This window comes from Brassica oleracea, chromosome C5 (assembly GCF_000695525.1).
Source record: "Brassica oleracea var. oleracea cultivar TO1000 chromosome C5, BOL, whole genome shotgun sequence".
Lineage (NCBI taxonomy): Eukaryota > Viridiplantae > Streptophyta > Magnoliopsida > Brassicales > Brassicaceae > Brassica > Brassica oleracea.
In genome coordinates, this window is record NC_027752.1 from 11,081,497 (window position 1) to 11,109,490 (window position 27,994).

At 34.5% G+C, this 27,994-nt stretch overlaps 3 protein-coding genes and 1 pseudogene across 3 annotated transcripts; 1 reads left to right on the forward strand and 3 right to left on the reverse strand.

Moving 5' to 3' along the window:
- Positions 1-1,515: 1,515 nt before the first annotated feature.
- Positions 1,516-4,389, forward strand: LOC106294878 (scarecrow-like protein 1). The gene is made up of 2 exons (XM_013730570.1): positions 1,516-1,740; positions 2,376-4,389. Exon 2 carries the CDS (start codon positions 2,426-2,428, stop codon positions 4,154-4,156), a length of 1,731 nt encoding a protein of 576 aa, XP_013586024.1. The 5' UTR covers positions 1,516-1,740; positions 2,376-2,425; the 3' UTR covers positions 4,157-4,389.
- Positions 4,390-9,764: 5,375 nt separating this feature from the next.
- On the reverse strand, positions 9,765-11,266 carry LOC106294879 (bidirectional sugar transporter SWEET1). Its single transcript, XM_013730571.1, has 6 exons — positions 11,120-11,266; positions 10,987-11,023; positions 10,782-10,877; positions 10,425-10,704; positions 10,202-10,321; positions 9,765-10,105 (listed from the first exon to the last, which is right to left on the reverse strand). Exons 1-6 carry the CDS (start codon positions 11,151-11,153, stop codon positions 9,932-9,934), a joined length of 741 nt encoding a protein of 246 aa, XP_013586025.1. The 5' UTR covers positions 11,154-11,266; the 3' UTR covers positions 9,765-9,931.
- Positions 11,267-15,846: 4,580 nt separating this feature from the next.
- LOC106343658 (probable beta-1,4-xylosyltransferase IRX10) lies at positions 15,847-18,314 on the reverse strand. The gene is made up of 8 exons (XM_013782930.1): positions 17,874-18,314; positions 17,581-17,727; positions 17,454-17,518; positions 17,258-17,327; positions 16,817-17,035; positions 16,585-16,728; positions 16,367-16,502; positions 15,847-16,267 (listed from the first exon to the last, which is right to left on the reverse strand). Exons 1-8 carry the CDS (start codon positions 18,234-18,236, stop codon positions 16,038-16,040), a joined length of 1,374 nt encoding a protein of 457 aa, XP_013638384.1. The 5' UTR covers positions 18,237-18,314; the 3' UTR covers positions 15,847-16,037.
- A 7,377-nt stretch (positions 18,315-25,691) lies between these two features.
- LOC106344503 lies at positions 25,692-26,955 on the reverse strand (annotated as a pseudogene).
- Between the last annotated feature and the right edge of the window lie 1,039 nt (positions 26,956-27,994).

The window sequence follows — 27,994 nt, forward strand, 5'->3', positions numbered from 1 at the left end:
TGTGTGTGTATTTGAGGTCGATGACTCAATATGTTCGATCAGATTGTGGCATGGCCGATGGTAAAGAAGAACCAACTATCATGCTCGAGGACGAAGCATATTCTGCCCAAGATCTTCATCACCCACGGATTGCAGAAAATTGGAGAGGTTCAAGGAACCTTCAGTAATGTCCAAATCAGGGGGAGTAATGTGTGCTGTACTCTTTTTCTTTAACCATGGTTTTGTCTCAATTGGGTTTTACTGGTAAGGTTTTAATGAGACAACATTAAAGCACATTACAAGCTCTAAATGGTTATGGCATCCAAGGGGAAGTGTTATGAACCAGATTGTGGATGGCTCATAACCAAAAGATTATACCATCAGCGGCCCAAGAAAGAGAGAGTCGGTCAGCTTTTCCTTTTCCTTATGTCTTTATGTTTTCATTTTTCCTAGTTGGATTATGATTTGTACTCTTTCCATTTATCTATGACGGTGTAATCTCCTATATAAGGAACCTTTATGTTATGAATAAAGATAGACTTTTCCATTACTTTATAACATTTATTTATTTTTTATTCATCTAAGGAATTTATAAATTTGTAAGCAATTTCCTCAAAAATTCAAGTTTGGTTCTCTCCGGTCTTTCTAATCAATCTTCATACTTGCTTGCTTATAAATCTGAAAGTTTTTCTTTTTAATAAAAATTAGATCTCGACCCGTGCAACCGCACAGATTTTTGTTTTTATTTATTTTTATATAAACATTTTGTTTTAAATTATAAATTGGTATATATTATAATATATACGTGTCTATCGATTTTTAAAACATAATAAGTTTACGGTATATTTTTTTCATTGAATAAATTGTTTCAAACTTTCACATGTATTTGTATATTCTTCTATATATATATTTTCGGATTATTTTTTCATTATTCAAATCGTAACTATATATATAAAGATTAGTAAAATATTGTTTTATTGTCATATTCAAAAATATTGTAACATTTCACAAATTTAGAAAGTTTTTAAAAAATTAAACTTTTCGCTTCATAAATTTATATTATCGAGTAAATAATTAAACATTTAGTTTTTGTTTAATTTTTAAAATAAACTATATAGATTAAAATTTATTTTCATTGGTTTTAGGTAGTAAAGATTAATCATTGTTAGATAATATGATTTTTGTTATTTAAATTTTTTTTTATATAATTTTAAAAGTTAACATCGACAAATATTTAAATAATTAACATATGGAAGTATAGTATTATAACATTAAATTCTATCTGTTTAATTTATACTATCTATAAATCCAGTGGATCATATATTGTTTAAATTCAATTATTGATAACCTAATAAAAATTTTTGGTAGGCCCAACATTTAAATGATAAGATTAGAGATTAAATGTAACATGACTTTCTAGGAATACGTCCATTAGATCTATTTTAAAAAAAATCACACTTGAATCAAGGTTGTAACTTTCGTTTTAATATATAAGATTTCAACCGAAACACCTAACACCACAAGAGTGATCTTTTAAAAGGGTTAAAACACATCTTAAAACAAAGACCACAAAGACACAGAGACAAAGCCAGAAAATCAGAACACAAATAGTGGTTGTCCTCTTATGTGTAAACAGTAGAACCTAAAGGTCAAACCTTTGAGGCTTTTCACGACGTTTAAATCAGATTTCTTCTTTGTCAAATCTCAGTTTTGTGCATCTCCAGAATCATCGAAGACCCATCTGCTCTTAATCTCTCCCTGGTAAAATGACTCTCACCAACCCGATTCTTGCTTTGCTTACATATCTTTAGAATCTCACTAACTAAGTTTTGCAAGCGGTTTGAACCAAGTCCATATGTAATTGAAATCATAGATCCTTGTGCCCGGGGTTCTATTATTCTTTTTAATCAACCCAAGTCAATTTCAAAGGAACAAACTTTACATGATTTGGGTGAATTTGGATAATAGTTTTTGTGTTAATTAGTTGCTTGGGATCATAAAGCTCCATACTTTGTTCATATATGATGATGATGAAATCATTTAGTTACAAAAAGGCATAATCCTTGAGAAAAATCTCTTTTTTTTTTTTTTTTTTTTTTTTTTTTTTTTTTTTTTTTAAGACACACTTTTTTGATTCATTTTTTTTATTTTTTTTTTTTTTTTTTTTTTTTTTTTTTTTTTTTTTTTTTTTTTTTTTTTTTTTTTTTTGGATCATAAAGTTTCATATTTGGTCTTACATATGTTGATGGATTAGTAACAAAAAATAAAAGCCTAATCTTTAAGTGTTTGATTTTAATTTTTGGTTTTGTTTTTGCATGATTCAGCATTCTATTTTTATTGTTGGAATTATCAGTGGCTTGATGATGTTTTCTTTGTTTGTGTGACATTCTTTCTAGTGGTGGAACAAAACTGTTGGCTAAAGAACACTAATATCAAAGCGAGAATCATGTCATTGGTGAGGTCGGCAGAGCTATCTGCAGCAGCAGCAGCATATAGGAACCCAAAGCTTTACTCATTGAACGAGAATGGTTACAACACTGGTGGTGGTACCTCTGTTGAAATGTTTGATCCAGACAGGTCCAAGAACACTTGCCTAACTGATGATTCTTACCCAAGCCAAAACTATGAGAAGTACTTTCTCGATTCCCCTACAGACGAGTTTGCACAACAACAACATCCTGTTGGCTCTGGTGGTGCCTCGGTTAGCTCATTTGGCTCTCTGGAATCGTTTCCTTACCAGTCTAGACCGGTTCTCGGATGCTCCATGGAGTACCAGTTGCCGTTTGATTCAACCTCAACTTCCTCAATGAGTCTCTTTGGAGGTTACCAAGTGGCAACTCAAAGTCCGAGCATGGAGTTTGATGATGAACAAATGAGATCAAAGATTCAAGAGCTCGAAAGAGCCCTTCTCGACGAAGAAGACGATGATGATAAGATGGTTGGGATAGATCAGCTGATGGAGATTGACAACGAATGGTCTCCCAAAGAATCCTCATCCGAAGACTCCAACTCTCACGCAAGCAGCAAAGAGGTAATCTCACAAGCAACAACAACTCCAAAGCAGATCCTGATCTCTTGCGCTCGCGCCTTATCCCAAGGCAAGTCAGAGGAAGCTTTATCAATGGTGAACGAGCTTCGGCAGATTGTATCAATCCAGGGAGACCCTTCTCAGAGAATCGCAGCTTACATGGTCGAAGGCCTCGCCGCGAGAATGGCTGCTTCAGGTAAGTTCCTCTACAAAGCGTTGAAATGCAAAGAGCCTCCTTCCGACGAGAGGCTAGCCGCAATGCAAGTCCTCTTCGAGGTCTGCCCTTGCTTCAAATTCGGTTTCTTAGCTGCCAACGACGCGATCATCGACTCCATCAGAGATGAAAAGGAAGTTCACATAATAGATTTCGATATAAACCAAGGAAACCAGTACATGACGCTGATCAAAACCGTTGCTTCTCTTCCCGTTAAAGGCCGTCCTCGCCTGAGGTTAACAGGCGTTGACGACCCTGAGTCAGTCCAACGCTCTGTCGGCGGGCTGAGAATCATCGGCCTAAGACTCGAGCAGCTCGCTAAAGACCACGGAGTGTCCTTCGAGTTCAAGGCCGTAGCCTCCAAGACTAACATCGTCTCTCCGACCACGCTCGGCTGCAAACCAGGAGAGGCATTGATTGTTAACTTCGCGTTCCAGCTGCACCACATGCCTGACGAGAGCGTCACGACGGTGAACCAGCGCGACGAGCTGCTCCACATGGTGAAAAGCCTGAACCCGAAGCTTGTCACGGTCGTGGAGCAAGACGTGAACACGAACACTTCCCCGTTCTTCCCGAGATTCATGGAGGCTTACGAGTACTACTCCGCGGTTTTCGACTCTCTTGACATGACGCTTCCGAGGGAAAGCCAAGAGAGGATGAACGTGGAGAGGCAGTGTCTCGCTAGGGATATTGTCAACATCGTTGCTTGCGAAGGAGAGGAGAGGATCGAGAGGTACGAGGTTGCTGGGAAATGGAGAGCGAGGATGATGATGGCGGGGTTTAGTCCGAGGCCGATGAGTGGGAGAGTGACGAGCAATATTCAGAGTCTGATTAAGCGAGATTATTGCAGTAAGTATAAGGTTAAAGAGGAAATGGGTGAGCTTCACTTCTGCTGGGAGGAGAAGAGTTTGATCGTTGCGTCCGCTTGGAGGTAAAAAAAAGGAGGAGTTGTGTTTCTATAAAAACAAAAAGACTTCGTTTTATGTTTTATTTCGAATGTTTTGTGTTATATCTAAAACTGGTAAGGTCAGTCCATCTCTCCATGTATTATTATTAACCAGAGATCAGGGATATGATCAGAGGTTCTCAAGCTAACCTAACACTTATGGTTACTACAATTATTTGTTTTCCTCTCTCTTATATATAAAAGCAGAGTTTTGTTTTTACATGTTTGCATATGTCACAAAGCCTTTGGCATTCGTTTCTCCCGGTTCGTTCTAGAGGTTTAGGATTTAAAGTTTAGTTTCGGTTTGTTTATTTTGGTTTTTGGTTCGGCTAAAAAAAAAATTTGTCTGTTTAAATAAAAGCAGAGTTTTGTTTACATGTTTGTAAGTCACAAAGGTATTTATCTTGTTCAATCACACTTACTAGTAGGAAGACATTAGTAAAATTACATTTTGTTCAGCATAGGTTTTAATCTTGTTCCTACACCAGAACTCTATGGTCGGGTTGGCATAATGCAATGCTTCTCGAACTCTTATGTACTCAACAAAGGCGTAAGGTAAATCATGTTCCACAATAGCCACAGCAATCATTTCTCTAAACACCAACTGATCGATCTTAGGACATGTATTATTAGGGGTTTTAGGGCAGGTTCTTGAGTGGCGAAGCAGAGTATTGGTTCCACTTTTATGTAAGTCTAGGATATAGAAGTGGTTACAGTAGTTGCAGACGCATTTAAATTTTCCATCAGGCATCCTATCTCCTTCTATAGTAAAGAAGTTCGAGCACTTAGAGTGTCTACGCTTGTGTTTACCTTTCACCTCGGCTGTACTCATCAGAGACTCGTCCACCACAGGATTGTTCTCGTCCATTTCATGTTCTAAATCTCCGTTGTCACTCACGTAGTCATCATCATTGTTCAAACTCAATATATCCATCTGAAAGCAATCAAAGAAAAACATCAGAGAAACCCATCAACACAAACCCATCTCGCAAAGCCAAGCAAACAAACCCAACTCAAAGCCAAGCAAACAAACCCAACTCGCAAAACAAGCAAACAAACCCAACTCGCAAAGCCAAGCAATCATTAGAAACTAGCCATTGATGTCTAAAGCGAGCACATATAATGAAACAAATGAGAATCATTAGTTATAAGCGTGAACTAGAAACAAGCCATGAAAGCAATAGAACCACAAACCCATTAAGCGTGAACTAGAAACAAGCCATGAACCAGAAACTGTGAACAAAATGTACCATCTCGCAAACAATCAGAGAACAAGTACCATCTCGCAAACAAGCAAACCCAATAGAGCTAAATATATAAGTTAAAGAAACCAGAGAGATTTCACAGTGATTCAAACCCGAGAGAGCTAAATATATAAGTTCAACCCATCAAGCTTACAAACTTACAAGATACCAAACTAGAACGGATCATCTATATAGAGAAACCCATAACACAAACCCATCAGATTATATCAAGCTTAACATCAATCAAACAGAACATGAACGAAATCAGAGAATCAAAGACGTGCAAACCCTTTTCAGAAGTTGACCGAGAGTCGCCGAGAGAGAGAGAGAGAGACGGATCGAGAGTCGCCGAAAGAGGGAGAGAGACGGATCGAGACGCCGAGAGAGAGGATCTGATTTAACATGCAAACATAAACATTAATCAGCAAACCCATTAAAATAAACATGCAAACAAGCAAAACTGAAGCGACCAAACTTGAGAGAGTGCGAGACTGAGACTCGAGACGGACGGAGAGTCAGAGAGAAGTCGAGACGGAGAGTCGGAGAGAAGGAGAGAAGGAGAGAAGTCGACTCAGAGAGAGTCGAGAAGGAGAGACGGAGAGACTCGAGAGAGATGAGATCTACGCTTGAGAGATTTCCCCCAAATGTTGAAAACCCTAGGATTTTGAAGACTATTGGAAGCCCAAGTCCAAATCGGCAAGCCCAATAGTTTTGGGTTTAATTGGTTTTTAACTTTTTATCCAATTGGATAACTTTATTTTTTGGTCAAAAATGGTCAGTCCAATTGGATATGGACATGGTTTACTCATGGACACTAGGCCCATTTGACATCCCTATGGGAGGAGAAGTGTTTGATCGTTGCTTCGGCTTGGAAGTAAATAAAAAGAGGAGTTGTGTTTCTATAAAAACAAAAAGACTTTGTTTTATGTTTTACTAGGGTCGGCCCGCCCTACGGGCGGAAAGTTATAATAAAAAATATTTTACATAAATTTATATTAATTTGATGTAGCATTTGAAAACAAATATTGTAAATTGAAAATGATATTATAAATAAATAAATAATGAATAGAATTCTGAGACCATATTGTTATTTTTAATAATCATTTTTAGTTTATTAAAGTGACAGCAATCTGACACTTGGTCCTTTTTTTTAACATGAACTGTTTCTTTTTGGTAGCGCGTTTTTTCATGTTTTTCTCGTCTGGGCCTTTGTTGTTAGCCCTTCTTGTAAGCCTCCTGGGCTATCTAGTATCGACAGTAGTAACTTGTCCCTTTTGTAAGTTCGTTGGGGCTTTTAGTTATTATAATGAAACTGAGTACTTACAAAAAAAAATGACAGCAATCTTTATTATTCTCTATTTTTTTCAAAAAATACAAAATTAGAAAAAATAATTTAAAATATTAGATATATATATATATATATATTTTTTTTTTATTATTATTATTATTTTATTTCACTTTGACATAAAAAAATAAAATCTAAAGTTTATATTACTATATTTCATTCAAGAAGTTTCAAGTTTTAAAAAACATTTACACTAACTAAATTGATCATGATAATAAATTAGTCTAACTCCAAACCAAATAAGTTAAAATATAATACAATTTGATAAAATAATTAAATTTCAATTTTAAAATACTATATAAATAGTTCAATAATATCATAAATAATAATTATTTTTTTCTAATTTAACATGAAATGATGTTTAGAATATTTTTGTTTCAGGTCATAATTTTATCTGGAATGAAATATTAATTAACTCATAATGTTTTAGTGGTTATGTTTTGTAACTTATTATAATTTTTGTTGAAATTAGTTTGAGAACAAAATTATTTGTTAGAAAATTTTCTCATGCTATTTTAAAATATATTTTTTAAATAGTATTTTATAAGATAATAAAATAATATACTTAAATGGCAGATGTTTACTTTAGTTACATACCACTCTTCATATCAAATTATTTATTCGAAGAAGTTAGAAGAAGTTAGAGCGTAGCAAAACATAACCAAACAATAAAAAACTAAAATTTAGGTAAGCTTTAACAATTTGATAATCAAGATGAACCCAACTACATATAAATGTTCTTTTATAATCGTTTTTTCTTCATCAACTAAGCCTGAAGAAGTATCTCTATTCTGTAACTTTTTGTGTTGGCTGTATAGGAAAAAGGCCTATAATTCACATTTCATCAAATATCCCTTTTTCATGTTTTAACATAATAATAAAAACAACACAGGAAAACATACATAAATTACATAATTAATTAGAACAATCAAAGAATATGTTAACTTTATATTAACAACCCAGAAGGCTACACAAAGCAAGATGTATAGAAAAATCTTTGCACTTAACAAAAAACAAAAAAAATAGTATTTGCATTCCAAATTTTGATTCCCTTTCTGTAATTTTTTGATACTTCATGAGCAACACATAGTAAACACTTCTTACTACTTTTTCTTTAAATATATGAACACACGATTTTCAATTAAAATGGCATAACTTGACAATGTAACAGTATATGAGGGAAACAATTATTCACACTAAAACTCCCAGAGCTTATATTTGAAGCTTACAAAATGACATTCCAAAAATTTTAAGAGACAAATAGTTTCAAAGATTGAAAAAGCCTGACCAGAGTTTCATAACAATCACGAAACAATTGGATTGACAATTCTCATTGGATTCACAATCACGACTACACATGTTTTTTCTCCAAAATCAACTACTCATGATCTTTACTTGGGAAATTATCAGACAGTTAACACCATTGCAGGCGTAAAGTAAGCTGTGCTTTTTAAAACCTTGAATATGTCCATTTTAGTGAAATTTGTATATCCGTATAACTTAGAAAACAAAGAAATACATAATCACTAATTCTAATTGATTCGGTTTTGGGTATCTGTTTTGTTATCCTAACGCTTGTATTCATCTCTTCTCTCTCTAATTCATCCTTTTTTTTTTCTTTACTCCAAGCTACTTCTCATGGTTTTGCATTTGATCTGTTAATCAAAGATTAAATTTATATAACCACATCGAAGATAGATCTAAGATTTTGAGGTAAGAGAGAGAAACGGAGATGTGGAGAGAGGAGGCAATAAGAACAGAGGAGATAACAACCTATTTTCTATGATGAAAGCTCTGGCAAAAATCACTGGATTTCATATCTGATTCCGGCGACCGTTGTTGTAAATCTTTCCGTATTTATCCGTTAGGTTCGTCAACGACCAAACAAATCACTAAGTGCATCAAAATATATAATGTAAATGGTTTTATTGATGAACAATTTTACAGCTTTCCCCAAGTCCCGACAATGACTTCAGCGACATATATTCTTCTCAAACCCAATCCTCCACCCCATCATAAATCGATCATCACCGCATCTGTATCTCCGCCTCTCTGTAATCCACTTAGCCACCACATCACCCGCTGCAATTTACTCTCCTTGTCGGCTGCATACACAAAAGTAACGTGTCGTTAAGAGGTAGAGTGATTTCTGGAAATCTTATGATCGATAATATTGGAGTGATGAATTTTCGGGTGTATAACATACCTTTTTATAATAGGAGATCTAGCAAGGGAGTAATGGTTGGATGTATTCAGTGATAAATCGTGGGGGTGAGTGGAGATCTACTGTTAATACATGCGTTAAAGTTGACGATTGGATTTCCCAATGATTCCTTTAATCTAGTAGATAATTACTTCCGATCGATGAACACAGAAAAAATTGAGGCGGCGAGTATCGTCAAACTGAAGGGGCAGATTGTCCAATGAGAGAGCTTCTTTGTTTTTATGGCCACTTTCGTTTTTAATAAAAGCCCAAACAAAATTAGAGTAGATCCGCTGGGGTCCACGAAGAAAGCAATCAGAACCAGAAGTAACCAAGCAAATTTCCAATTAGTGAAGTGTTGCGTTTTAATGTTTGGGACACGTGTCGGCACACATAACAGCGACTTTGTGACATGGATGTCTACGTGGCATCACAGGAGGGTCACCAACATCTTTATATATATATAGATTTCGAATGTTTTGTGTTATATCTAAAACTGGTAATGTCAATCCATCTCTCCATGTATTATTATTAACCAGAGATCAGGGATATGATCAGAGGTTCTCAAGCTAACCTAACACTTATGGTTACTACGATTATTTATTTTCCTCTCTCTTATATATAAAAGCAGAGTTTTGTTTATATATGTTTGCATGTCACAAAGCCTTTGGCATTCGTTTCTCCCGGTTCGTTCTAAAGGTTTAGGATTTAAGGTTTAGTTTTGGTTTGTTTATTTTGGTTTTTGGTTCGGCTAAAAAAAAAATTTGTCTGTTTAAATAAAAGCAGAGTTTTGTTTACAAGTTTGTAAGTCACAAAGGTATTTATCTTGTTCAATCACACTTATTAGTAGGAAGACATTAGGAATATTACATTTTGTTCAGCATAGGTTTTAATCTTGTTACATCCCAAACCAAAACTCTAAAAGCAAGAAGAGCTAAAAAGCGAAATACAGAGAACAAATCATTGAAAGAACTAAACTTGCTGCTCTTGCTGCTTTCCATTAACCACATTTTGCTTCTTCTCCTCAACCTTCATCTCCAGAGACTTGCCATCCTTTCCAGCAGATTTCTCGCCTTTGTTTCCGCAGTAGATGACGTAGAGAATCAGTTGAAGTGTCCCTAAAGCACATCCAAACCCATTTGGGATCTTCACACACATAAAAAAAAAAAAAACGTTTTTAGTAGTCAAGTTTTGTGTTTTTTTTTTACTTTCTAAAAAGACAAAAGGGAGAAGTGAACTTACTGCAACAAAAGGGTCACGACCGATGAGACCATAGATGAACCAAGAAGTTCCACAGAGGAACACAAAGAGTGAGAGAAAGAATGGCATATACTCTACACTCTTCGTCTTTATCACCAATCTCTGTGTTATCAAAATCAAATATTATTACCACAAACTCAAAGCAGAACTGAGCAGAAGTTAAAGAGGCATGTCTCTTGATTGATTCTTGATTTTGTTTGCTTACCATGATTGAGAGTGGAGAAGCGTACATGATGATGGAGAAAACGGTAGCTGCAATACCACAAAAGAGTTTTCTAGCGTTACCATGGAGGGCAAAGAGAGAGACGAGAGCCACCGTTGCGAATACGGCCAAGACGGCAGTGAAGACGCCAAAGATCTTAGCTTTCTCCTTCTTTGGCGCGTAGAAAAGGAAGATCAACACGTAGACTGTCTCGATCACTGCTCCTGTTCCGTTGATTGTGCTCACAAGCGTGTTGTCCTTTGACACAAAGGGAAGTCCGTACCTGAGAAAAACAGAGGAAACTCAGAAACAGAGTTGTTAAAGAGACAGACGTTAAGATTTGAAGAGTAGGGGTTTAACCAGGCGGAGAGGAGACAGTTGAGGAGAGTCATAGGGTAAGGGATGCCAGAGAACTGTTCGGTTGATTTGTTCTTGATGATTCTCTTGAATGTTATCCTAATTTTCAAGAAGATAACACAGCTAAGAAAGGCAAGAACTTGAAAGAATCCAAAACAGAGTCACGAGCTGTTAAAAAAAGGAGGAAAGAGGGAGGATGAGAACGTACGAAGGAGCCAAGAACAGAAACAGAGCAGTGGCATTTCCTGTAAAAGCATAAAAAGATAGTCTTTCAGTAACTTCTCATGGAGAAAAGAGACGAAGGAGAGAGAGAGAGAGAGAGATTGAGGGAAATGGGTTACCGAAAACGCCGAAGATGGTGTGAGCGATGTTCATCTTTTGATCTCTGAAGAGTTTCTCTTTTTTTTTTTTTTGTTTCTTGTACTGTGAGAAGAGAGAGAGCGTGAGAGAGAATGTGGTGAGTGTTGTGTATCAGAAAGCGTCTTCCTCAGGGGTGTATATATGAAGAATCAGCGTGTGCCAACCGCTTCACCGCGAAAAACACAATTATTATCAAATTACAAAATGGTCCACATTAATTAGTGAAATTATTATGCTATTTGGTTTATTTTAAAAACAACCAAGAATTAAAATATTTTATTTTGTAGCTTTAGTAAATAAATTTAAATAAAAACTAACAAAAAAATTTGTTTGTTATAATTTTCTGTATTTTTAGAAATGAAAAGTTTTAACAAATTTTCTGTATTAATATTTTGGAAATGAAATTTTTATCTTTACTTGTTCGCCTGGGGAAGTGAACCACACATTCTCTAAATATACACTCTTGTAACCATTTTCTAATTTTCTGTATTAATATTTTGGAAATTAAAATTTTATCTTTATAACTGGTTCGCCTGGGGAAGTGAACCACACGTCCTCTAAATATACACTCTTGTGACCATTTTTGTTTTGTGTGTTTCCTCTTAAACGATCTTGTTAATAGTTTATGGTTGTATACTAATCTTCAAAAGATATACCAAAAAGAGAAACTTTTTTTAGAAAACAATTATTTGTTTTTTTTCTAATGAAAAGAACCTTGTGAACAAGCCAGACTGTTCAGAGCGTGACGTTTTCATTGTAACTCGAGCCTGTATTTTCGGCGGTGCAGTGGCTGGTATCCCTTTTCACAATATTATACTTCTGTTAATAGAGATTCTAAGTAAATTTCGATAACTTTGAAAGTTACTGGCTACTTATTAGCGAAACCAAACCTAACCAAAAACTAAAAGGCAAACTTAAATCCAACGGCATCTATAAGTAAATAAAAACTAAAAGCCAAAACTTATATAAATCGATTAACGTGTCTTTCTTCGTATCATTCACTCATTCATGAGTCTCCCTCCCACTTTCCATTTTTACAGGTAAGATATTTCATCTTTGTTACACAAAAAATGTTATGGTTTTATATTTCATTTCATTTTTAAAAATGGTTGTATATTCTTATTACATTTTGATACTTTTGTATACATAATTGTGATTTTTTTTTTGGTTTGTTAACAATACGTAAAGAGTTCTTTCTGACGCCCTTTATTGTTACTAACTTACTATTGATTTTTTTTTTTGAGCTGACGTTACTATTGATTTTTTGTTAGAAGCTGATGCTCTTCATTAGCAGAGTGATCAAGCTGGTAATGTTATCCAGTCAGACAGTAAGTCAGTCATCACTCACCACGAGCACATAGCTTAGATTATTCTGGTCGACCCAAGTCATCGGTTTACGATAACTTTAACCGGGATAATGCCAACAAATTTTTTATTAGGTTCGATTATGAGGCTAAGGTTAATGGATCGATCAACGTCAGCAGTTGAGTTGATTATGGAAGATGACCTAAATAGTCGTTTTGTGTAGGACAAAATCATGAAACTGGGGATTTCATTAATTAGATACTTCAATACGTATAATATAAGACAAGATATATTATTATGTATATGCATATTAGCTAAAACTTTTAGAACCTAACGTAATAATGGCCAAGAAAAGAAAAAAGTCCCAAAGATAAAATAAAATTTAACATTCTTTTATCTGGCTTTGTATCAAATGACAAAACTTAATTTGTGTGTCGTTGTTTGGCTCATGATCTGTTGAGATTCTGACATTTACGTGGAACAAAGTGATGTAATAATATGTAGACAAATTAAAACAAAAGTATAGCGCAGTGGACTGTGATATATAAGTATGATTCAGTCTGCAAGCAATGTGGATACTTTATTATGCGTGCTCAGAATGGACACCAATGAAATTGTTCTACACAGTTTTACGTTTATATCCGAATCTAACATGCAGTAGAAACTTAATATATTTGGATATGGATCAATTAGTGGATTGATAGCTTTCGTTTCTAATTAAAATTGAAAAAAGTTAAAATTGTTTATCAATCAATGTTTAGTTACTACATATAACCACTACATTACACATAACAATTCTCATAAATATAGAGAAAATCGCATTTTTGAGGTTCGGTTTGAGTCCCACGTCAATGATTGAAAAGCAAAAGACTTGAGAATTAAGGAGAAGAAACAATAATGCTTTATAAAAGGTGAAACGATGACGTTAGGATACGATTCTTTTTGGACACCACATGGCATGGCACAACTCTTCACGAGTCACGTAGTTTTTTTCCTTTTCCAGACATATCGACCTTCCATCTAGCCCTGGGACGGATCCGGATATCCGGGAAATTTAGGGTATCCGGATTCGGATCCGTGGATTTAATATCTGGATCCGGATTCGTGGTTTCCGGATATCCGGGTTTCGGATATCCGTCTCGATATTCTATTATCCGCGGATATCCGGATCCGGATCCGGATCCGTCAAAATAATTAAAAATAATTTTTTAACAAAAAATATTAATTTTTTTAACAAAAAATATTAAGTTTTTTTAATATAATACATAAATTAAATATTTATAAATATATTTATATATGTTTATAATATTGTAAAACTAAAATATAATATTATAAGATTAATTCATGTATAAATATTAATATATCAAATATAAATATTAATAAAATTTAAAAATTTAATGTATTTTAAAAATACGGATCCGGATCCGGATATCCGGACCTAAAAATTACGATATCCGGATCCGGATTCGGTTTGCACGGATCCAAAATTTTACTATCCGGATTCGGATCCGGGCACCCCGGATATCCTATTTTCGGAGCGGATCCGGAGCGGATCTCGGATCGATCCGGATCTCGGATAATAAGTCCCTGGCCTACTTCCATCTACTATTTTAAATTCATTTCTCGAAGAAACCTGGACCATTATTGTGTACTTTTTTGGTTAGGACTTAAATATAACTATCGTTAGCATCGAAAAATCAGAATGAATGGAACAAGAAGGCCATGTAGACTGATTTGCCAAATGCGATTGATCAAACGAAACTTTTACTACCTACAAGATAAGCTCTAGAGACGATCAATAAATATACACAATCTCTCTATGTCGTCAGTCTTCATCCTTGATGTAAAATTCAACTGATACTGTGTTTTTATTTTATCCAAGTTCAAAGAGTTTTCTTTTTTTTTTTTTTTTTTTTGAAAAAGGGCATTCTAAGAGTTTTCTTGATATGATCGAATCAAAATAAAATGATTTACAAGAAAGGTAGTTACATTCATCGATTGGGGACACAATTTTGTGAATAGATTTGATTAGAACTTCTCAGAATTAAATACTTGCTTGCCCTAACGGGTAGGGCTTTCTTCTCGACCTTTCTAACTTTCCATAATTGCTTTTCTTTGAAAACTTTGTACCTTCGAATGTAATAGTAATAATGTCGTTGCACTCTTCTTACCTACTACGCTTTTGGCGTCTACCTTCTTAAGATCCTCTTGTATTGATGGACTCTTAGTAGCGCGCCACCAAAAAACCCAAGTCCTATCATCATCAAAATGATATAAGATATTCAGAAAAATTCTTGAATTCTAGCTTTAATGTTTTCTGGTATGCCATTTGCCAAAAGACGGCTGCATATGAATACACTAGTGTAACCCCAAGGCAGAGTTAACTATTGGGAAGATGTCATATCTTTGATGTTACATAACCATGGCTTTGTAATGTATTTACCTAAAATAGAAAGTTCTTATTAATTCTGGAGAGCTGTGTTTATACACGGAGGCTTGTTTTTCGATAACGTACATACCAAACAAAAGGATTTGGATCCATTCTGATAAACGGCTGATCTATACAAACATGGCATGATGATTTACGTGTGGAACTCTGTTCCGTGTGATAATATTATTGGTTTCTTGTCGGCAGATTACTGTAGCAAAGCGTTTGTCCTTCTACAGACAAAGCATCTTCTCATCTTTTTGGTTGCTTCTGTTAAGTCCGATGACATGTCGGCCAAAAAATCTCAGTTCCTTTGATCCGTCAAGAAAAATCTACATGTAAATGTTTACCAGCAGAAAATATCTACATAATATTCTTTCCCCCCTGACTATTGCTTGCACACAATTCATGAATTTTACTATACATTCGAAGACAATGAATGGATTAATCCAAGTCATATATATACTATAGTTATTTCCTAGCATCTTCAGTTAGGAACCGAATGTATTAAGAATTAAGTACACAGGGTTAGGTATTTGTACATACAAGCACCTCCACGATGCTAGAAATTTACAGATTAGTTTTTTTCTTAGTACACTCGGTTCAGTTATCTTATGTGGGATGGAACAGGATATCTAACGTTTTGCTATTATTTTGCTAGAGCTCTTAGATAGATACGATTCCGGATTCCCCCTAGACAACACAGTTGGATACGATGTCCTCTTCTCTCTACTCTCTAGTTAGAGAACACCATTGCATTTGCCAAATTGCCGTTTATATGATTTTGTTTGTCCCTATCTTAATCACCAATTATATTCATATCAATAGTTTCCACGTGTAGAAAAAGATGCTATCTCATGTGGGATTACAGAACATGGTTTCAAGGTACAGCCTAATTGAACCCAAATATTAACCAGATTTCAGGTTTGGTTTCCGATCCAACTTGGTTTCTTTCATAGCTTTAAGAAATGTAAATATCGGAAAAAGAACTATTTGAGTTTTAGTCAAATAAGATCTTGTACAGTCACTATTTTTTTGTCCTGGTACGTACAAAACAATTATGTCACAAAAACTATTTAAGCTATATGTATGTGTAAAAGATCATACAAGAAAAAACTCAACTTCATCATCGTGGAAACAAGAGATTCTTGTGGGATGTTGAAACCTCAAGGCAGAGGCATAGGAGGTCTCCAGCTACTGAAGTGGACCAGTTCTCTATTCACAAAACTACCATTGTGCAGCCAAAACGTCTCGGTCGATTGCTGGAAATGTCTCACTTTGCGTTGAAGCTCCCATAGAATCCCTTTAACCGCACTGCATGGTGCAGAATCTGGACCGTACACAAACAAACATCTAATCTTCCTACCACGGGCTATCATTCCTTCTATGTCTCTATCTGTGAAAGAGAGACATGTCTTGTTAAATTTGTTAAAACTTGAGAATCTGAGGAAACCAAATGATCAGAGAATGCAGTTTTAAAGTAACTTATTGTTACCGGGTACTGAAGCTAAGTAATCAAGAAGCTCTGCTCCTATTCGAGATGATGGCCATTTGATGGATACTTGAGCGTAGTCGATGACATTCTGGAAAGGTAGCTCGGCGTGGTCAGATAAGAGAACTGGGACACATTCCTGAACAACCAAAATCACAATGTTTATGAGTACGTAAGCCAAGTTATTAAAAGTTTGGGAAAAGAGATGATATAGATCAGACCACAAAGAATGATTCATAAAAGCGAAGAGTCCATGATGATTCCCCACGAGGAGCGAGGCAGAACTTGGCGTTTCTCAGATGTTCAAAATATGTTGTTCTTCCAAACTTTTCAGTTCCGCTGAACTGCAAGTCTGGACATTCCAACTGTTCACAAAACCACCCATAAGAAACAAGCAAGCAAGGAAAGGACAACCACATAGATACCGCTTCAAGAAACAACGTGAGACTAAACCTTATCTGGATACTGCTTTGAGAGATCTATCAATTTAAGTCTACCAGCTTTCCCTTGCGCACGACCCAAATAATTAGCTAAATACTTCCTCTTCGACAAAGGCAAAGGAAGGACATCAGCTCGTCCATTTCTAGTCATGGCATCATCAACGTTTCCCGGTATGATTATATCTTTCCATGTATTGAAAGCAGTAGTGTCTTTCTTGTCAGTCCTGTCCCCCTGCATCCGCAAAGCATTCATTTTTTTTGGGTAAAACAAACTCCAAGAACGTGGCTCAATTCTTTCCACGCATGATTCTATAAGTAGGCACATAGACCATCTAATTTACTAGAAACCAAAAAAAAAAAAAAAAAAAAAAAAAAACTCAAAAGAGAGAGTTTTCACATAGACCCTTCACTACCAAAAAACAAGAAATTCCTCAACAGAGAGCAAGTGAAGTACCTCGGGAGTGAGGATAATAGAACGGTTGATAAATGTTGACCAGGATCTAAACAAGTGAGCTCCAGCACCACTACATTAGCATAACAAAGAAAAACCTAATGTCACAGACAGCACAAAACAATACAATTCACAGAAGAAGAAAAAAAACTTTACTTCTCGATCACGAAAACAATTAAAAAGAACAACTAAAGTATACCTTGGAAAAACAAATATATGATCACGACCACCGGATCTTCGAAAATATGGCATTCGACTCAAAACCTAGTGAATCACAGAACATGTGAGTCATACATAAGCATCAGTGAGTTACGACTTGGTTTCACCTTGACATAGGTCTGATTGATCTCCTTGTCACTAAGACCTCCCAACATTCTCACACATTTAACATAAGCTGGCACAAAGAACAGATCCGCCTCTTCTTTCTTACTCGTTCTAAACTTTGACTCCATAAGCAACTTGTGTATCTTAACCTAATCATCATCATCATAAGCAACAGAATCAAAACGATGCCGTTTAGCTAACACATCTCCAACTTGATAACATTTTCTAAATCCAATTCTAGAGACGCTTCCTATTGATAATCTATCTAATCAAAACTGAATCCAGTAGTAGTCACCTGAGATCCCCACTGGCCTTTCAAGCACGCGGCGGTTTTGACGCTACCGTCCCTTCCGTACATAAGCTCTTTCAGTCCGTCGATCTCGTTCTCGTCGTACACGTACATCTTCAGCGAGAGGTGGGATCCGTACCCTCGCTCCGGCCACCGTAGAACCCCGTCATCGCTCGTGACGGCCGAGGAATAAGTGCGGTGGAGATCGATCGCCGGAGTAACGGAGTAGCATTGGTCGAAAAGCCTGGTGAGGAAGAAGGTGGAGACGACGAGAAACAGAGCTCCGATCTGGTGAGTGCGGGTGCAGGGAGTGGCGTAGTAGTGACTGTACGCACCGAAGTTTCTAGGCTTACTACTTAAGCTCGCCATCTCTCTCTCTCTCTCTCTCTCTCTCTCTAGCTCACTGTTTGTTCATTTGCTTCTTTGAAATCGAAAGCATTTTCTAGGTATTAGATCTTGCAAAGACGTCCAGATCGTAACGTCGGGTGTTAGCTAAACGGCACCGTTTAGAATAAATTTACTGAAAGGCCCACTGGGTTTAGAATAAAGACTGGTGGCCCAGTTTACATATTGGCGTTCGAAAAAAAAGGATCTTGTCAAAATGACAAATAGGTTTTATATTTAATAAAAAGGTAAAAAACATTTGTAACTTTAGAGTTAACAAATATTAAAATTTAGAATTAGTAGATTTTGAGAGGAGATGTGTTTAGGATTTTTGGATTAGAGTTTAAAATTTAAGGTTTAGGAGTTTTGGATTATAGTTAAATCTAAAAAATCGCAAAAGAAAAAATTAGAAAAAAGTTTTGAATACTTTTTTGAAAATAAAAAATGATTTATTATTTTTAAATATTTATTTTAATATATATATTTTACCTCTTTAATAAAACATATTCTAGTCATTTTTCTCTTTGTGTGTTTTGTTGCCGTAATAACATTTTAATTTATAGGTTTTGATAAAAACCTAGAATCTTGAGATCCGAAATACTCGATGTGTAATATCTAAAAAATATTTGAACTGTTTTGAATCAAGAGAAAGAGAGAAACAACTGTTCTTATTATTAGTCTGTAGACAACGATAACTATATATAGGAATACAAAGTTAGAGTTTAGAACCCTCTAGAACATGAGTTTATGGGCCAGGAAAACTCAGTGGGAAAAACCGTGGTGAAGGGAAAAAGAGTGCAGCGCGCATCTACTCCCCCTGATGAGAACATAACCTGAGATATCTGATAGGACACAATCCAATGTGATGAATTAACTCCTTCTTCTTGGGGTTGGACCGGTTCACTTCTCTTGGCAGATTTGACATTCCTCATTAAAACTTGAATATCTTGGTGACCGTTAGATAAAATGACTTTAAAACACTTGGAAATCTAAGCTAACATCCATGTCTAACTTTAGGCACCGATCTGGCTCTGTTAAGATGAAAATACCAAGCGGTATTTTGAATATCATACGATATTAGGTATTCTGAGACAACTTGTACATGTCCCACGAAAACAACCATATCTAGAGTTCTATCATGGAGAATGACTTGATTCAAATTGGAGATGAAAATAGACTCAAAGATCTTTCTCTGGAAACTAATTGCATATTTTAATTACATATAGAAGGTCTCTTTTGATTGGTAATCTTTCAACCTTCGATTCTTTATCGCGAATGGAATGTGTTCATGTCTTGATTCTCCTTCAAGTATGATTGATCTATCTCATTGTCTCCTGCTTCTCTAAATCTCAAAAAATACTTTGGAAGATTGATAACATTCCTCTTTAGGTGTATCATTTGTGTGTTCTTTGTTACCTCGTTAAAACCTTGACATGGAAAACCCAATGGGACAAAACCGATGATAAGGAAAAAGAGTACAACCACGCGCATCATCATATTCTCCCCTTGTAAATATCATCTTTGGGAGATGTATTCTCATCATATATATAATTTTTTTTTAGGAATTGCTATAAGTATATCCTTAGTGATTAAACTCGTTTAATTGTCAGATAATTTTTAGACCATTGGACTTATGGTTGATAGTATCTCTTTCACACAAAATATCATATTTTGATCTATTAGGACTCTGTATCCAAATTTTCTTTTATAGACAATCTTCTAAACCTTCACACATTATGTATACTTATACATATGAGTTATTCTTTTTCTTCTTGTAAAAGTTACAAGTATGACTATCATTCTTGTCATAAAAATCACATCTTTCAATCATGAAAGAGATCAGTAAATTTTCAATATTATGGTACTTCATGACCAAAAATTATTTACTTTATATGCTCAATATACTCGCGCGGTAATTTTCTCGAGAACTAGCATTTATTGATTTTAGTAGTCCAAATCCTTATGGGGTTTACTGCTTCTTGTAGTTTATATTCTTTTGGAACTTTCACATAAATGTCATTTTCAGTGGCTTCCAATTCATTTTCTTTGTTGCTAGACTAAAGAAACTTGAAAACTATTGCTTCCACCACATGATGATGTGTTTCTTTATAATCAATTATAGGTCTTTTGTGACAATCCTTGTGCAACTACAACAACACATCTCATGATTTCATTATGGCATCTATTTTTCATATAAAGACCTATTTATGAGCCACTGGTTTTACACCTTCAGGTGTATAGACTACTTGTCCAAATACTCTTCTCCTTCGAAGAGATTATAACCCTACATCTATTGTTACTTTCCCTTTTCGGTTATTTATCATATTGTGTACACTTTTCAATAGATGGTTCATGATTCTCATTCTCATCAACTGCTACATTGCATGCATAAATATTCACGACGCGATTTGATATCAGTTCCATATTGTTCCAGACATTACATAGCTATTTGAGATTTCTTTATTCTCAGGTACCTGAATTTCTTTTTTGTCATGTTTCCTATCTCTTCTCGAGATCCTTAATATTTCATTCCTCGATTCGGCCATTCTCATTCATGCTCCTTTTCTCTTCTGAGGATTATTATATTTGGAAAGATAGGTCTTTCACCCTTCAGGCACTCTTTAAACACATTAGCAGTTTGATATTGTCCTTCTGGGACATCCATTTTAACTAGGAGCATCTACAGCTGGTACTTGTGACTTAATCACTTTCTTATGGTCAGTAAATGAGTCTGGCAATTCATATGCTAATCTTTGTAATAGAATTATCTCCATACATTCTTTTTGGATTTCTATTTACGCTCTTTAGTCTGAGGATCAATGATAATTCATTCAACTCATTCATTCTCCAGCAGTTTATTTTCTCCCCTTAATGTTGGATAGACTAACTTTCGAGTCTTTAAATAAATTTTATAAAATAGTTTAGATTTATCATCAATGGAGATCATATCCAACATATTCATAACCTCCTTTGAGGTCCCATCTTTTAGCGGTGTGGGGGAGCAAGTACAACTTATCCAAATTTCCAAGATGGGATCTTTGGTTCTTGACCCAAAACCAATTTAATGGGAGAGTTCTTAATTACTCTTTGGCATTATGTGAATCAATGCTGCTGCATCTTAAATATGAACATTAGCTACAAGATGTTCATCATGTATCCACACATGCATAAAATAATCATCAATTGCTTGTGATTTCACCAGTATTACCAGTTAGTCTCGCAAACATCAGGTCGCGGATCTATGACAAGGATACATTAGACCTTCTTGTCGATGCATATGGTGGATGATCAGTCCACCAGTGGGTGATCAAGCCCACAAACAGCTCCTTGTATAAATAGAATCCACATCTATTTGACTGGTGAAAGTCGTATTCTTACATTGTCTTGTAAGCAAGCAACATATAACATATCATTCGTAAGAATCTTCTGGTTTTTCAACGAATGTTTATATGATTATCTTTCACATCATTACTAAACCGGGATGGCATAATCGGTTTGCCAAACATTACACTTCTAGTAAACTTCTGGTTTACTACTACATTTATCTCCATTTTCTAATCATTGTGTAGTACAATACAATAGTGCCTTGGTGATACTTCTGATTGATGGTATTCAATATTTCCCTTTACTTATTGTCTCATCATTATTAGATTCTAAATCCTCTAGTTATTTTATAAATGACTCCTCAAGTCTATTTCCAGTGTGAACATACTTCTGGATGTTTCACTTACCAGAGATGTGGGATTCTCTAAATCTCCACCTGAAGTTGATAATGCTATTGGTTACCTTAAGAATATTCATCAATCTCAATTTGAGTGGAAACATAATCTTCTAGAAGTTTTACTTATTATATAAAATGTGAGATTCTTTAACGCTTCCCCTCGAGATGATACTAATAAAAGTTTATCAATCTCGAATGATTCTCATTTTTGAATCAACAACATACCCTATATGGGTCATGTATTCTTTCTCATATCTTTCTAAATTTTGAGACTTAGAATATAATGCAATAAAGACTTTAAATTGCATTCTTATGTACAAATATTATGTATTCTTCTTAAGCATTCATATATATCATTCTATAAGGTTTTACTAGCTTGTAAAGTACTCACAATAATTTTTTTTTCTTTTCATCTTTAGATGATTGAATTATATCTCTTCTTTATTACCATCTTTATTATCTCAAATTCAAGTGAGAGTATGAGTTCTAAAAAGAAACTCTTTGGATCTTGACCTTATTTATATCCACATTCATGTCTACATCCACTTTATGTCCACTTTCTTGACAAAATGTTGATTTTCTTTCTCAATATAAAATGTCATATTTTGTTCAAGAGAATGATCAACTAGACATGATTTATCATCTTACATCAATAGCTCATTATTTTTCTCAGTCTCAAGGAGAAAAAATATAGTTATAAACTTAGCTATATTTACAGACTCCAGGTCTTGTAATATTTTCTAATATGCATCATTAAAATTTTCTTCTAAAAATATTACTTTTAAGCTTAACATCCAATATAGTTGAGATGTATTTATAGACTCAAAGTCTGGTAATCTTTAGATGAAAAATAAATAATGAGCTTTAGATAATCACATTCAGGTGATCATACTTTTCTTTGGATTATTCTCCAAAACTTATGGATCTTTTAAGATCAAGATTTTAAGCTTAAAACTCTCAAATATATATAATGGTAATGAAATATAATAATAAAGTATTCCAAATTAGAGATATATATTCTCATAAACATTGTATTATATTATGAAGTAAATAATACTCATATAGCAATCATTATATGTAGTAGTTTCCTATTTTCATGCTATTTAACAAAGTTTTGATTCAATCAATCGGTTTACTAAAACTACATGTATTAACTTTCATATAAAGTGTTTTACCTTATCAGATTTTTATTAACCTTGTATTTAAAGTATGACAAATAAAAATTTACTTATCTTAATAACGAGAAGGGCAATAGAGATCGGAGATCCAACCATTCATATTTTTTTCAGCTGTTTATAATCTCATATTATATCATCTCCTTCATAATAAGTAGATAATCCTGAAATATTATAAACTTGCTCATATAAATATGGCTATTATGTTAGTACACATCAATATTTCTACAAGAAATCAAATTTTATTAGAAATATATATAATAATAAAAAAATTCAGAATATAAATCATGACCGTATAAAATCAAAGCGTTATATAAACGAATCAATAACAATAATATAAAATTAATCATGTCATGAATTTAAAATAATCCAAGATGCTTAATTAACCGAGAAAAGCAACCAACATCAAATCAAACAATAAACAATTAGACCATGAATATCGCGGGTCCTTAAAGTGGTTTCTTCAGAAAATTAATGTGTGGGCCCCACTTAAATTTTAAAAACCGGTCCCCAAAGTCACGAAATAAGGATCGATTTTGGAAGAGTTTTTGCACTGTTTGCGGGCCGCTGTTTGCGGACCCCACGTAGCGGCCCGCGATTGGTTCATTTTTTTATGACAAAAAAAATAAAAATAAAATAAAATTTTAAGAACAGCATAAACGGTTTTACAGTTAATCATGCTCTTAGGAAGTATATGACCTATTCACTAAGCTGATCACCCTTATCAATTTTAGTTATCTGTTATGTTCCACATGATAATAAATCGTTTTCCAACTTTCATGTTATAACAACAAGCGATATAAGAACAATAAACTTTGATCAAATCAACAAATAGCAAACCAATGAATATTGGTTGATATTCTCTAAACTATTATATTGCAACTTATGAACCTGTGGTCTTACAAACAAATCAAATCAAACAAATTAAATATATACATACATGTCGATTGATTTTAACAAGCGGAGTGGGATATAATCTATGACATGATAGTAAGTATAATACAAACATCATCACAGTTACCCATAGCAAATAAACAAGAGATATAGTTACTTATCTCGAAGGTGTTAGGAGACATAGATCTATTGAAAGAAAATTTAGTCGGCTAAAAGTGAAATCAAGAATAACTGGAACGGAGACCGGATTTGTTGGAAGCACAGATCTATATAGCTACATAAAAGAGAACATAACTGCATTTCTAGACAATTATAACATAAAATAATAAGCATTGGATCATAATCATAAGCCATTAGATGAACGTCGTAATAGCAAAAATAAAATCCATGAATAGATTTGGTCAACAATACGAAAAAAATACCTAGCTCGATCAGTAATAATGAGATAGATTGGAGACGGTCAATGTAGAATGGGAATAGAAAATCTTGAGTTACTCGTCGTCACAATTACGTTGATTTCATGTGGTCAGAGATAATAAAATTAGACGATAGGTTACGACGAGTACGTCTAGGGTTTTTGCCTAAACGGCTAGGGTTTCATGTATTTAGGTTCTGCTCAGAGTTAGGGTTTCGTGCTGATAACGTGTTGTGAATCAAGAGAAAGAGAGAAACGGTTGTTCTTATTATTAGTCTGTAGACAACAATAACTATATTTAGGAATACAAAGTTAGGATTTAAAACCTTTTAGAACATGGACTTATGGACCTATGATGGACATCCACGTTAATATATATAACAGAACCCAAAAATTTAATAAATGATACAAAATAATTTTAACTCTAAACTAAAATGGGTCTTGAAATAAAATATAAACTATATTCGAACATGAAATATTATAAACTGATTGATCCAAACATAAATATATAAAACTTTATGAATACTAGAAGGTTGAACTCAAAAATCTGAAATGAATATTCAAACATCCATACCTAGTTTTCATATGATAAGGATTATTTTTTATTACATTGAATTCTAAGTAATGTTGGGAAACGGGTCAAATTCGCCCCGCTTGATCCCCTCCACGGGAATTGGCAGTTAAAAAACATTTGACCCGCATAAACCACATATAAAATTTAGTAGATCTTCATCTAACTTGTTTAAGTTTGTATCCACGGGTTATCCATGAATTGTAATAATTTAAATAAAAATAACTTTTATATATTTTAATTTATTGTAATAATATATATATTGTATATTATAAAAATGAAAACAAATTTTATAAAATAATTTTAATTAATATATTTATATACTATAAAATATTTAAAATAAAAATTTAGATAAATAAGAATTTTTTCTTAATTTCTATTTTGTTTTACAAAAACGGCGGATTGACAAATATCGGGTCGATCCGCATCCATCCAACATCTTAAACATTCAATCCCCAGCAGGTCAAATGATGGGTTATCCGCGGTTTTTGAACCAAATTTCCAGCCTCTAAATCGTTTGATGCATATGTAGAGATAGGTGTTCATGCAAAAAAATCGAAACAAAATCTAAGATGGATTTATCTATGTAATATAATTTGGATTTGAAAGTAGCATATTGAGGAATTGCATAAACTATAGTGTGGAAAAATAAAAGTTTTAAGTCTTACAAAGACATTAGAGTCTTTATGTGATTGGAATAAACAGCTAAGGTACGTAAAACATCGTCGTCTCCAAGTCCATTAGGGCGCCTAAACTGGTCATCCACAAGTCCTTCAACTACGACTCTTCTGTAGCTGTTTCTGTTCGGATCATAATATAGAAGCCGAACCGGATTCACCAATTCTAATGGCACATAGATCAACTCACCGGCATCATTGACCCCTTTTAGATCTAAACAGGCATGCGAAATTGGATCATAGCAAAGAAAAGGTAGATGAATATTTTTATACGACCACTCGTGTTTCTCCGCGTCCTCCAAAATCCATATTTTAATATCATCAAATTTTGTAACACCACTAGCTTTTGAAGAAACACAAGCTAACTTCCCGTGGTAAACTACGAGGAAAATCTTACGAACACAAGCTAACTTCCATGGTGCTTTGATCATACTCATCTTTTCAGATCTGACATGGAAGCTCACCAGGATATAATCAGTCAAGTCAAGTTTAAGAGAGGCAAAGTAATACATAACCCCGTTAATGCATTGTCCAGACGAGCAAGGTATATGTTCAGTGATCTCTTGGAGGAGTCTCCATGACTCCTGATTATCTCCATTCAATGTAAGGACTAGAGGCCGATTCTCGCCTTCAGAACGATGATAACAAGGCATAGACAGCACTTTGTACGTACCATCAAGTGGGTCGAATCCTAAAAATCTGGTCGTGTAACTCCATTCTCTTTTGGGATGACGCAACGTTACGGTGCGTCTCATGGTCGGATTCCAAATTGTGAGCATCCGTGATATTTTAGAGCAGACCATGCCGTGGACGGACACGTTTCAAAACAAGCTACGATTTTCTGGATATGTCATCGCATAAATCTCCGCCTGCTGTTGAGGTTTGCTATCCAAATTCTGGTTTTGTGGTATGGAGAAACCAAACAGCTTGCCTTTTTTCTCTGACAAGATGAGAAGATGGGGAATTGACCGAGCTGTGAACGAGGTAATGAAAGATGGTTGAGTCGTGATTGAGGACCAGACCTTGGAAACGCAGCGAAACTTAGCAGCAGATTTGGCAGGCAGACGTAAGAGTATATCCGAGACTAAATCCACAGGTAAGTACGTTGCTTCCGATTGTCTTGTTCTCCCAACTTCTTTGTGTGGCTTCTATGATATTATTACAATCGCTTATTCAAGAGACTGTCTCTTAGCTTTTTTTAGTGAAAAGCTAAGAGACTGTATCTTATATTACGTTAAACATGTTCGGCATCTTTTAATAATTTTTAAATATTAAATGTTACTTAAGAGACATAGTTAAGAGACACCAACATTTTTGTATTTCAATGAGAGTCTCTTATTTAGGGGTTCTTAAAAAAAATTAAACATTGTTTAATTAAAAATAAAATTTATTTATTAAATAAAACATTGTAAAAAATAGCATTTTAAACAATGATTTAAAAAAACATAATTTCACAAAAAAAAACCATGGCAAAACGAGCTTGCAAGACTCCAAAAGCACGCTCGACATCTTTTCGGAAAAACATGAGAAAGGAAGGAAGAACATGAGAAGAAAGAATAAAGGCTTGTGAATACACTTTCATGACAAGCTATTATTTGTACAAAGGCTAGTGAATACATTTTCATTTCCGTGATACACTTTCATTTTACACGTGACCACAGCAATACAAGAAAAGACAATCATGTACTTGATACAAGAAAACAACGTGACCAATGTACGTGATACAAGAAAACAAGACAAACTCTAGGTTCGTGATACAAGAAAACAAGACAACAAAAGAACCATGGATGCTCTGCCTTCATCATACTATTTTTCACCTTCTTTTTGAAAGACGGCCCGTAACTATAGCAGTCCATGCAACTGCAATCGCCACTGATGATATTATCCTCTTAAAACACTGAGTCGTCGTTTGGTATCTCCATTAGATCTCTTATCTGTAAAATTCCAATACAATACATGTGAGAACCAATCTTTCATGACTACAAGACCTGATGTTCAATCATATCGCAATGCAATGTTCACAGTTTAATAACAAGAAGAACAAACACCAGCTTTGGTGCTACATTAACTCATAACTCTTACACTGAGTTAAAAACAACAACGACAGGAACAACAAACACAACAGCTCCATGACAATAACTTCAAATACAACAAACAACTAAAACAGCTCCATGACAATAACTTAAAGTTTATCGACATTAACTCTTAAATTAGAAACGTTTACCGGGTTTAGAATGGTTTCTGTGAGGTTTGCGACTTTGTAGCAGTTGCAGAATTCGAATGATGGCAA

Coding starts and splice junctions, on each gene's coding strand:
- LOC106294878 (XM_013730570.1), top strand. CDS start 2,426: ATGTCATTGGTGAGGTCGGCAGAGCTATCTGCAGCAGCAGCAGCATAT.
- LOC106294879 (XM_013730571.1), bottom strand. CDS start 11,153: ATGAACATCGCTCACACCATCTTCGGCGTTTTCG. Junction 10,705..10,781: donor AACTGTCTCCTCTCCGCCTG/GTTAAACCCCTA, acceptor TGTTTTTCTCAG/GTACGGACTTCCCTTTGTGT. Junction 10,106..10,201: donor GTCGTGACCCTTTTGTTGCA/GTAAGTTCACTT, acceptor ATGTGTGTGAAG/ATCCCAAATGGGTTTGGATG.
- LOC106343658 (XM_013782930.1), bottom strand. CDS start 18,236: ATGGCGAGCTTAAGTAGTAAGCCTAGAAACTTCGGTGCGTACAGTCAC. Junction 17,728..17,873: donor AAGGCCAGTGGGGATCTCAG/GTGACTACTACT, acceptor GATGATGATTAG/GTTAAGATACACAAGTTGCT. Junction 17,328..17,453: donor CATATATTTGTTTTTCCAAG/GTATACTTTAGT, acceptor ATGCTAATGTAG/TGGTGCTGGAGCTCACTTGT.